Source organism: Sinocyclocheilus grahami, unplaced genomic scaffold, assembly GCF_001515645.1.
Source record: "Sinocyclocheilus grahami isolate Dianchi unplaced genomic scaffold, SAMN03320097.WGS_v1.1 scaffold201.1, whole genome shotgun sequence".
Classification (NCBI taxonomy): domain Eukaryota; kingdom Metazoa; phylum Chordata; class Actinopteri; order Cypriniformes; family Cyprinidae; genus Sinocyclocheilus; species Sinocyclocheilus grahami.
In genome coordinates, this window is record NW_015505380.1 from 607,118 (window position 1) to 619,358 (window position 12,241).

At 37.7% G+C, this 12,241-nt stretch overlaps 1 protein-coding gene across 3 annotated transcripts in view; it reads left to right on the forward strand.

Annotated features, from left to right (window-relative positions):
- The window catches only part of LOC107595348 (tyrosine-protein kinase CSK), a 33,976-nt gene extending 24,388 nt beyond the window's left edge, over nt 1–9,588 (forward strand). For 2 of the 3 annotated variants that reach the window (XM_016285728.1, XM_016285727.1), the window contains 6 exons: nt 22–121; nt 1,756–1,846; nt 2,611–2,684; nt 3,235–3,430; nt 3,711–3,797; nt 5,257–5,888. In XM_016285728.1, coding sequence (XP_016141214.1) covers nt 22–121; nt 1,756–1,846; nt 2,611–2,684; nt 3,235–3,430; nt 3,711–3,797; nt 5,257–5,439 — 731 coding nt within the window. In that variant the 3' untranslated portion in view covers nt 5,440–5,888. Of the gene's footprint in view, nt 1–21; nt 122–1,755; nt 1,847–2,610; nt 2,685–3,234; nt 3,431–3,710; nt 3,798–5,256; nt 5,889–9,532 lie in introns of those variants that run through there. The other variant, XR_001610257.1, reaches the window with a different exon arrangement.
- Nucleotides 9,589–12,241: the final 2,653 nt, after the last annotated feature.

Sequence of the window (12,241 nt, forward strand, 5' to 3'; positions counted from 1 at the left end):
CGGTGGTTGGTGTGTGTTCAGACGTGATGGTGGGAGATTATCGAGGGACGAAGGTGGCAGTGAAGTGCATCAAACACGACGCCACGGCTCAGGCCTTCCTCGCTGAAGCTTCAGTCATGACGTGAGTACAGATGATCAGACTGACCTTCACCTGGAATTCAAAACTTTATGAAAAACAAATATACAGGTGTGCATACGTCCATCTTCAGCTGCTGCTTCTCGTATCAAATCTTGACTGATTTTAGTCAAGTAGACGTCAGAATTACTGTAAATAACTTAAATTTACTTGCATAAACGTTTACTTTCAGAGGAAAAAAATAGATCAATTTTTCATGCTGAAGGGGTTTGTCAATAGGCATGTATATTCATGTTCATCAACAAAATTCAGTCCTGAAAGTGTGTGAGATATGGAGACAATATATTTTACAGAAGTTTTTGGCACTAATATAACTTCATAAATTTTTGGCACTTTTGGCACTAATGGTGCTCCATACATACCCGGGTCAAAATGACCCGCACACAAAATGCATAACATTTTGTCAAAATGGTGATATTTCCAGTAATATCTCCAGATGAACACTTACTGCACTGAAGCAGCTCAGCTTTACTTGATTCTCCATCAATCATGTTTTAGAGTCTCAAATCTGATCCTCAGGATCTTTTGAGGAGCGTTTGTTTCCAGAAGCTTTACTTTCACTGTTCCTCAGCGGAGGAATGATCTTCACAAGCCTCCAGAACATCTCACATCTTCTGAGGAGCCTTTATTTCTTCAGCTCTCAATCACTGCTTTATATGTTTGGAGCATTTCACTCTCATCTCACTGAGACAGATTATTGAATGAAAGGAGGCGGCATTTATATAGCGCTGTCATTGTGTAATGCTGTACACCCAAAGCACTTTACAATGGGGGGGGGGGTCTCTCTTCAACCACTACCAGTATATTATTGCAGATATAGAGCGACCACCAGGGGGCCAAAAATGTGGAGCCAAAAAGTGGCCCTGGACCTTTTTAGCATACTTTTTTTACATTATAATTTGTCTTTCCTGGTGTATATGGCAAATAGTAAATAATTTAAATAGTAAAGAATTTTTACGAGGGACAGTTTAATATCATATATTATCAGTCCATATGACACAATGCTCTGCTATAGTCTAGAAGACTTGAATAGTGCAGAATGCGGACTGTTTTTATGGTGCCTTTCTATTACAGTGGTCATATACAGTATTTGTTCTTTTGCAGGAGCTTGACATCTATCATTTTAAGGAATAGAGCTCCGATTGTGGAAAGGAGTATACAAATTATCTTGATTATGGAAAAATACAGTAAACTGTATTTTCAGCATCATTCCTCCCGTCTTCAGTGTCACATGATCTTCAGAAATCAGTATAATATGCTGCTTTGCTGCTCGAGAAACATTTCTGATTATTATCAATGTTGAAAACAGTTGTGCTGCACAATATTTTTGTGGAAAATGTGATACCATTATATACACCAGTGTGTATATAAAATAATGCATGTGAATTAATAAGCAAATTATATGTTTATTAGGCCTATAATATAAATCACTTTCTTATGCACAGCACTCGAAAGCAAAAGTTTTCAGATTTACAATGTTCTAGAGTAAGATTGAGAATGATTTTTTTATAGATTTTTAGACATGTGAAATCACGGAAGAAAGCTTATATAGAGATATACATTAACGCTTAACTCAAGTCTCTGGTGTGTGTGTGTGTGTGTGTGTGTGTGTGTTGCAGTCAGCTGAGACACACTAACCTGGTGCAGTTATTAGGGGTGATCGTGGAGGAACGAGGCAGTTTGTTCATCGTGACTGAATATATGGCCAAGGTCAGTGCCGTTTCTCTCAATATTGCTGTTAAAAGTTGAATCATGAACTCATTAATGCCATAGATTGCTTATGATCTACTGTTGATAAATTGTCATAATGTTTACTGTATTTATATTGTAATATGTTGTATATGGTTGTAAGCGTGCATATTTACTATTGAATTTTTTGTGTGTAGCTGGAAGTAGTAGTGCAGAAACATTATAAAATATCTATCTATATCTGTTTTTCAACTAAGTTCATATCGTATCTGATCGGCAACTTCTCATTACTGAGTGAACTGAGTAACAAGTTTTAAGTAATAAGTTTTGAATGTTGTCATGTTATTAACATTTAAATTTGGTCAAAATGGTTATATGTCTTTAAAAAAAAAGATTGGAAAAAAATCAGCAATGCTGAGAAATTCTGTTTAATCGATACAATCTGAGACGCCTGGTTTATTGTGTGTGTCTGTGTCTGTGTCTGTCTGTGTGTGTGTGTGTGTGTGTGTGTCTCTGTCTGTCTGCTGGTTTATTGTGTGTGTCTGTGTCTGTGTCTGTCTGTGTGTGTGTGTGTGTGTGTGTGTCTGTCTGTCTGTCTGTCTGTCTTCGTTTGTGTGTGTGTGTGTGTGTCTGTCTTTGTGTGTCTGTGTCTTCGTTTGTGTGTGTGTGTGTGTCTGTCTTTGTGTGTGTGTCTGTGTCTGTGTGTGTGTGTGTGTGTGTGTGTGTGTGTGTGTGTGTGTGTGTGTGTGTGTGTGTGTGTGTGTGTGTGTGTGTGTGTTGAGCAGGGCAGTCTGGTGGATTACCTGCGCTCTCGGGGCCGGACTGTGTTGGGTGGCGAGTGTCTGCTCAAGTTTTCTCTGTGAGTAAACACATCAGTCAGTCAGCTGTGTGTCTGTCTATCAGGGTTTTGAGTAGAGTTGGGAATCAAAAATCAATTCCAGAATCAGATACTTAAGGTCAGGAATCGGATACTTAATGTAAAATTAAAATTTTAATTCCACCTATCAATTCCTGTGTGCACATCTTTTATTTTTAGCTGGCGAAAAAGGGACTCTTAAATATGTATTTGTCTTTGAATCATTCGTTCAAGAGATTCATTCAAAAACACTGATTCGTTCAGTAATGAAACGAGTCAATCTTGAGTGAGTCATTGAATCATTCCGTGAGATTTTGTTTACTTGTCTAATATGTTTTTCTTCAGAATTGTGAGAGAACTACAACCTCTCAATTTCCTTCGATTTAAAAATCGAGTCCAGTTTTTATGATTTTTGTTCATGGTATTCAGCTGCAATTAAATGTTTTGCAAAAAGAGACACCGAATAAATATGTTTGATATCTAAATGTTTGACTTCATTACCACATTGGAATTGAAACTGGGAATCTCGAGTGTGTTTGTGTCCGTGTGGCAGTGACGTCTGTGAGGCTATGGAGTATCTGGAGGCCAATAACTTCGTGCACAGAGATCTGGCGGCTCGTAATGTGCTGGTGTCCGATGATAACATCGCCAAAGTCAGCGACTTCGGTCTGACCAAGGAGGCTTCGTCCACTCAGGACACGGCCAAGCTCCCCGTCAAATGGACCTCGCCCGAGGCGCTGCGAGAGAAGGTACACTTCTGCACATTTCCAGAAAAACTCGCAGTAATATCGAAACTCGTTTCTGGAAGCAACGTTCCTGATGGATGTTGATTGTGCAATAAGACCATATTTAGCATTTAAAGCATGTGAATGATTCGCTTTTGCTGTAGTTTGAGAACTTTTTTCTGTTTGACAGTGATTTGTGGCTCTTTGTTGCATCACTCCTGATGTGAAACGCTTTTTATTTTCAGAGAATCTCTTCAGTAAGAGTTTCATGTCATTGATAGGTTTTTCTTTTGTGTTTTCACAGAAGTTTTCCACTAAATCTGACGTGTGGAGTTACGGCGTCCTGCTGTGGGAGATTTACTCTTTCGGCCGCGTGCCGTACCCCAGAATTGTAAGACTTTCATTGTTTTGAGATATATATATATATATATATATATATAAGTATGCTGGTTTCAGTTTTGCTTTAAATACATTCATTTAAGCTTGATGTTCATAATAGATGTTGTTTCTTATGAATGTCACTATAATTTTTGTTTTATACATATAGATTTCATTCCTCTTCTGAATATTGTTACATTTAAAGGATTTGTTATAGAGTGACAGGAACTAATATACTTATTTTCCAGAAAATACTATATAAATATATATATACAGTGCATGCGTAATTATTAGGCATGTTGATATTCTGATCATATTTTTAAGCACATTTTACCAATTCCAAACCACATCAATCTTAATAACTACTATTCATTTTGTATTTAATCATTTATGAGTGATATGTAATTGTCCATGAAGGCTGGAAGTGAAAAACTCCTTATATTCAGGTGTGCAGAATTATTAGGTGTGTTTTCTTTTACAGATAAAATGATCCATAAAAGAGTTTTTTTTTTTTTTTTGTCAAAAATTAAATCCCCTTCAGAAATATTCAAAACTAATGCAATACAGAAATCGCTAAGTTAAGACGTGACCATTGGACAGCGAGATCCTCACAGGGTCAGCGGGGTCAGAAAAAACATGTGGAGAAGAAAAGACACTTTAACTGCAAAAGAATTAAGAATTAATGTGAAGAATTAGATGTGAAACAATTAGTCTCCAGAAGAACAAGCTGTCAGGTTCTCAGAGACTTTGCTTGGGTAAAAAATCACCCTCACTTAATAAGAATAACATGCTGAAGTGTTGTGAAATACATGAAGATGATTTTTTTTATAAGCTTTCTGGACAGATAAAACCACTGTTTGAAGAATTGATCTCCAGAATCTGGCAGCACGTTTCAGGAGCTCATTTTTATTCAATTCTGCAAGACAGACCTTTCAGGATAGGAGATGGAATAAAAATGAGCACCTGAAACTTGCTGCCAGATTGACAATATTTGGTCGAGATGCAACTATTTGAAAATCTGGAATCTGAGGGTGCAAAAAAAAAATCTAAATATTGAGAAAATCATCTTTAAAGTTGTTCAAATGAAGTTCTTAGCAATGCATATTACTAATCAAACATTAAGTTTTGATATATTTACGGTAGGACATTTACTAAATATCTTCATGGAACATGATCTTTACTTAATATCCTAATGATTTTTGGCATAAAAGAGAAATGTATAATTGTGACCCATACAATGTATTGTTGGCTATTGCTACAAATATCCCCCAGCGACTTAACACTGCTTTTGTGCTGCAGGGACACATATATGATGTTTTCATTTCTTGAATGTTATAAGAGATACTTATATAACTTTTTAAATTTGGAGTGTTAAAGACATGTGTTGTGTGCGTGGGTAAGTGTGTGCTGTCTGTGGTTCTGCGTGTGTCCAGCAGAGGACAGTCTCAGCTCTGTCTGTGGTCTCTCTGCAGCCGCTGAAGGAGGTGGTGCCGCGGGTGGAGAAGGGCTATAAGATGGAGGCTCCTGACGGCTGTCCGGCCGCCGTCTATGACCTGATGAAGCAGTGCTGGACGCTGGACCCCGCAGGACGACCCTCGTTCCGTCTGCTGCGTGAGAAGCTGCAGCACATCAGAGCCAAGGAGCTGCACCTGTGAGGAACATCACTAACAAACCTTACTGTGCTCCACACTCTCTGCTGTGGACTGGACTGTTGATCTGGACGCTCTCTCGTGACCCGACACATGAGAGGAGGAACACACTGATGGGTGTGTGTGAGAGTGTGTGTGTGTGTGTGTGTGTGAGAGAGAGTGTGTGTGTGTGTGTGTGTGTAGCAGTATTCGCTCCTCTTCTCCTTTGCTTCTCCGTTCTGCTCGTGGCTTCAGTGAGGAAGGCTGGTCTTTTCCTCCGCTGCTGTTTTTCTCTCTCGCTTATGAAAACACGCAAGTCATATTTCACACCAAAATCAAAATTAAAAAATGTAAAGTTGTATTTTGCATTAAAAGTAACAAAGCCTGTTTGTCAGAACATTGTGTTTTTGGAATCGATAACATGATTTTCAACATGTTTCTCTTTTTCTTTTTCTTTTTTTTCAATATATTAATTAATGTTATACATCCAGATTTTATTTTGTAGTTCTCATTATTCTCAATGATGATTGTTATACTGTTACTGTATTCTTAATAAAAAAACATTGTTACAAAGACTTAAATAAAATTTAAATTAGCATAAAATAATATAGTAAAAAAAGCAATTTTCATGAATTTAATGCAAAAATTATTATACACATTTTTTTTTTCCTCCTTCAAAAGTATGAAGAAAAATGTATACATTTTTTACATCATATAAAACAATGATGTAAACAACAGTTTCCAACATGGAATAAAAAAATAAAGGTAATTGTTACTTTTTATCTCACAATTTTGAATTTTTTTTATTTCTCACGATTCTATTTATATCATGGAATAAAAAAAAGGTAAATGCAACTTCTTAATCTCACAATTCTGACTTTTTTCTCGCAGTTCTGAGATATCAACTCCGAATTCTGAGTTTCTCCCAAATCCAAGTTTACATCAGAAAGTTACAAATTCTGCTAATTGTGACTTTTTATGTCACAATTCTTCTGTTTGTTTCTGCCACAGAAAAAAATTTGCAACTTCATCTCGCAATTCTGAGGTTATATCTGAAAAAGTTCTTAATTGTGAGATATACATTTACAGTTACTTAATGTTTTTTAATGTTGTGGCAGAAACAAGCTTCCATAATTTTTACTTTTTTTTTACTGCCATGTACAAGTATGTTTTTTTGCATTAGAGTGATGAAAATTTGATTTTTTTTTTTTGTATTACATAAGAAATAATTAATTGGCATTATGCAAAAAATCTGAATGCTCCTTCATTTTTTTAATTCAAGAATTGTTTTCTTTTTTATTTTGTGGTGAATTGTGAGCTGCTCGTGTTCTTCATGAGATCCATCGCTGTGTGTGTGTGAGAGAGAGAGAGCGAGTGTGTGTGAGAGAGTGTGTGTGTGTGTGAGAGAGAGAGAGTGTGTGTGTGTGTGTGTGTGTGAGAGAGTGTGGGTGTGTGTGTGTGAGAGAGAGAGAGTGTGTGTGTGTGTGTGTGTGTGAGAGAGTGTGGGTGTGTGTGTGTGAGAGAGAGAGAGTGTGTGTGTGTGTGTGTGTGTGAGAGAGTGTGGGTGTGTGTGTGTGAGAGAGAGAGAGTGTGTGTGTGTGTGTGTGTGTGAGAGAGTGTGGGTGTGTGTGTGTGAGAGAGAGAGAGTGTGTGTGTGTGTGTGTGTGTGAGAGAGTGTGGGTGTGTGTGTGTGAGAGAGAGAGAGTGTGTGTGTGTGTGTGTGTGTGAGAGAGTGTGGGTGTGTGTGTGTGAGAGAGAGAGAGTGTGTGTGTGTGTGTGTGTGTGAGAGAGTGTGGGTGTGTGTGTGTGAGAGAGAGAGAGTGTGTGTGTGTGTGTGTGTGTGAGAGAGTGTGGGTGTGTGTGTGTGAGAGAGAGAGAGTGTGTGTGTGTGTGTGTGTGTGAGAGAGTGTGGGTGTGTGTGTGTGAGAGAGAGAGAGTGTGTGTGTGTGTGTGTGTGTGAGAGAGTGTGGGTGTGTGTGTGTGAGAGAGAGAGAGTGTGTGTGTGTGTGTGAGAGAGAGTGAGAGGGAGTGAGTGAGTGTGTGTGAGAGAGAGAGAGCGAGTGTGTGTGAGAGTGTGTGTGAGAGAGAGAGTGTGAGTGAGTGTGTGTGTGTGTGTGTGTGAGAGAGAGTGAGAGGGAGTGAGTGAGTGTGTGTGAGAGAGAGAGAGCGAGTGTGTGTGAGAGTGTGTGTGAGAGAGAGTGTGTGTGTGTGTGTGTGTGAGAGAGTGTGTGTGTGAGAGAGTGAGAGGGAGTGAGTGAGTGTGAGAGAGAGAGTGTGAGTGTGTGTGTCGAAGTGCCTGCTGGAGTTGACAGAGCAGTGCCTGGGTTCCTCTGACATCTTTTTATTCTTTCTTTTTTAAATGGGTCTTTTTTTAATGTTTGTATTTGTTGATTTGTCATCTGTGACGAGACGGGGTTTGTGTTCACTAGCGCCAGACTGAACTGAGGCGATGAGCTGGGAAACACACACACATCCCAGCTGAGCTCATGTGCCTGCTATCTCACACACACACACACACACACACACACACTCTCCCTCTAGTGGACTGGGAGGCTCAGTCCGTCACAACTCTTACTGCGTCGGTCTGTTTTATATTAAAATCTATTTAAGAAGTGAGCTTCAGATGGACTCATGCATGCTCAGAGAGGCCTTGAGTAACGTGTCAGTGCTTTCGATGTTCATTGTTTTAATATTCTACCATGATTATGAATAAATCATTCCATCTGACCAGCATGGAGTGTGTGGTCACTGGGGGGGCGGAGCCTGCCGCAGGAAGTGACCTCGTCAGGAGTGTGTTTGTGCCGTTCAGATGAACACACACTCGTGTTCACACACTCAGTCTGTATCTGTGATGAGCGGTTTATTACAAATCCTCAGACTGTAAAAACAAGGACATGCATGTACAGTCATGCATTTGGGTAGACAAATCATTTTATTACTATTTAGTATTTTAATTGATATACTATAGTAGTATTTAATAATGTTTTTGTTTTTATATTTTTAGTTTTCACTTTAATTTTAGTTTAGGTTTTATTCATTTTTATTAGTCATTTATATTTAGCTTTTTCCATTTCTGCTTTAGTCATTTTAGTGCTCAAATGTTTTCAGTTAAAAGTTTTAGATTTTCATCTACTGTTTAGATTTCATTTTCTACATATGAATTTATCATAAACACAGGATTATTTACAACATAAAAGAAGTGAGGCCTTTAATTTACAAATCTGTTTACGTGGATGAATTCATGTTTTAGCAGAAATATCCATGCTTTATCAAAGTATTTTGAGTATTTTCTTTGGTAATCATTTGAGTATTAATGAGTTTTGTGTACTAAATACAGTTGTAGTACTTGTGTATATTTTGATTTAACTTTTATTTTTATATATATATATATATATTATTTTTTAGTTCAGGTAGTATTTTTTGTGCCTTTGCCTTTTTCTATTTTGCTCGCATTTATTTTTATTTCTATTTTGCTCTCATTTATTTTTATTTTGCTCGCATTTATTTTTATTTTGCTCGCATTTATTTCTATTTTGCTCTTTTATTTTTATTTCTATTTTGCTCTCATTTATTTTTATTTTGCTCGCATTTATTTTTATTTTGCTCTCATTTATTTTTATTTCTATTTTGCACTCATTTATTTTTATTTCTATTTTGCTCTCATTTATTTTATTTTGCTCATTTATTTTTATTTCTATTTTGCTCTCATTTATTTTTATTTTGCTCTCATTTATTTTTATTTTGCTCTCATTTATTTCTATTTCTATTTAGCTCGAATTCATTTTTATTTCTATTTGACTAATTCCAGAACTTCAACTAAAACTTATTTTAGTTCATTTCTGAGGAAACATCTCCGAGTCGTATTTTAATTCCAGTTTCTATTTTTAAATGTCTAATTTTAACAATTAAGTTTAAGGTTTTCCTCTTAATCTTTCATTTGTATTTAGTTTTCTGCATGTAAATTAATTTGTGACCACATTTTTTCCTCACCTTTATGAAAGGCAAATGGTAAAGGCATTAAAGGGTTACACTTTATTTTAAGGTGTCCTTGTTACAGTGTAATTATACATTTCCGTACGGAGTAATATTAATTAGCTACATGTTCTTACGGTACGTTTAGGTAATGCTGGATGGGATGCAGACGCCTCGGACCACAGAGAACCAGACCTTCACAACGCTTTCTGTGTGACAAATACCACAATCTCTGTCTTAACTCTATACAATATAGAAATTTAATTAAAATGTTATTCCTGGTATTTATTTTTTTTATTTATTTTTTTTTTCAGTTTTAATTTTAGTTTAAGGTTTAGTCATTTTGTTTTGCACTTTTGGCGTTTTCATTAGTTGTTTTTTTTTTAATCATTATTATTTGTGTTACATTTCTTTTTAGCTTTAAGCTGCCTTCTCGCCATGTTGTCTAATTACCGTAATTCTGAGATGACAACACGTGACATTCTACTCTGAGCTGAATTATGTGTTTCTGTGCAACACCATCAACGCCAAAGCCTTCACGTGCTCCAGAACTCATAATTACTCCGACTGTTCTGCGAGCTACAGCTTGGACCAGATTCGTTTAGGAGCTAGCTCTGAGTCCGAGAACATGCCGTCCTGGAGTTACGTGGCGTGAAGGCAGCAGCATTCATGTTTTAGTTACGGTTTGAACGTTTTCTAGAAATTTTATTTTAGTTATTTTGTTTAGTGCTTTTGTCCATTTTTCTTTTTTTGGTCTATTACATTTTTTAATGTAATTTTTATCTAGCTTTAGTATTTTATACATTTTAGTTTATTTATTACTTTATTTCTTTTTTTCAGTAATTTTGTTTTATGTGTTTGTCTTTTTTTCTCTCTTTTTGGTTTAATTAAATTTCTATTTGGCTTTATTTTTTAGTTTTTGTAATTTTGCTTTAACCTTAACCCAAATTTGATTTTATTTCAGTTGTTGGAACTTTTTTTTTTTTTTTTATTAAAAAGGAATTTTATTTATTTTTATTTTTGGTAATATTTTTTGTCATTTTTATTAGTTTTTTTTTTATTAATGTATTTTTATTTTATTTTGTCATTTTTGTACTTCAACTAACCTTAACCGTAACTTATTTTTAGCTGTTAAAGCATTTATATATATATATTTTTTTTAAATGTGTAAAATAAAAAGTCTTTAACATTTATAATTTTTATTCAAATTTTAAATAATTTCACATTTTATCATTTTAAATATTTAAGTTTGTTTTTTTTATCTTAGATTTAGTTTTATTTCAAATATGACAATAACAACACAGCTGAAATGACTTGCTGTATTGATGTAGTAAGGTGAGTTGACAACAATATTGGATCTTTTTTCATGTTATGCATAAGTAGTCTATTCCTCAGGATGCTGCTGGGATGATTTGAGTGTTTGACGCTCGCCCAGTCTGGTTTTAATTAGCATCAGGCTGCTGAATAACAGTTGGAATGGGATGTTGTAATCTCGTTAAGTCCTGCAGACACATGCCGAGCGTCTGTGTGTTTGAGAAGCGTGTTTGGCGTTGCTTTGAGATGCAGTTGCTTCAGAGGAGTTGTAGATTTGTGCGATGTGAAGAATGACTCCTACACAGTCAGTGTTTCCGTCTGGCGTGAAAGCGTCATGCGGCTCCTCAGAGCTTCCCACTGGACTCAAAACACAGAATGCCTTGTTTCTGGAGTCTGGTTGGTTTGTTCCAGGTCTGTGGGATTGTGTTGTTGGTGTGTTCGACCCTGATGTGACTCTGACTCTGGGCCGCTTATGTAAGTCTGACCCGCAGCGACTCTGAGATCAGCTGACGACACACTTACGCACTCACACACACTCACACACATACACTCACACACATACACTCACACTCTCTCTCACACACACATACACTCACACTCTCTCACACACACATGCACTCACACTCTCTCTCACACACACATACACTCACACTCTCTCTCACACAAATACACTCACACTCTCTCACACACACATGCACTCACACTCTCTCTCACACACACATACACACACATACACTCACACTCTCTCTCACACACATACACTCACACTCTCTCTCACACACACATACACTCACACTCTCTCTCACACACACATGCACTCACACTCTCTCTCACACACACATGCACTCGCACACGCACACACACACTTTCTCTCACACACACATGCACTCGCACACGCACACTCACACTCTCTCACACTCACACACACACACACTCACGCACACACACATGCACTCGCACACGCACACTCACACTCACACTCTCTCACACACACACACACGCACACTCACGCACACACACATGCACTCACACATGCACATTCACACACGCACACTCACTCTCACACACACTTACACACACTCACACTCTCTCACACACACACACACACACACGCTCACACACACACACACACAGACACACGCACACATGCACTCTCACACACTCACAGACACGCACTCACACTGCCACTCGCTCACACACTCACACACACACACACTCACACACAAGCGCACACTCACACACACGCTCACACACTCACACTGACACTCAACCATGCACTCACAGACACACACGCTCTCTCACACACACATGCACTCTCACACACTCACAGATACACACACATGCACTCTCACACATGCACTCTCACACACTCAGACACACTCACTCATGCACACGCACACACTCACAGACAGACACACACTCACACATGCACACTCGCACGCACTCACACACACACGCTCGCACATGCTCACACTCACACACACTCACACACACACACACTCACACACACGCGCACACTCACACACACGCTCACACACTCACA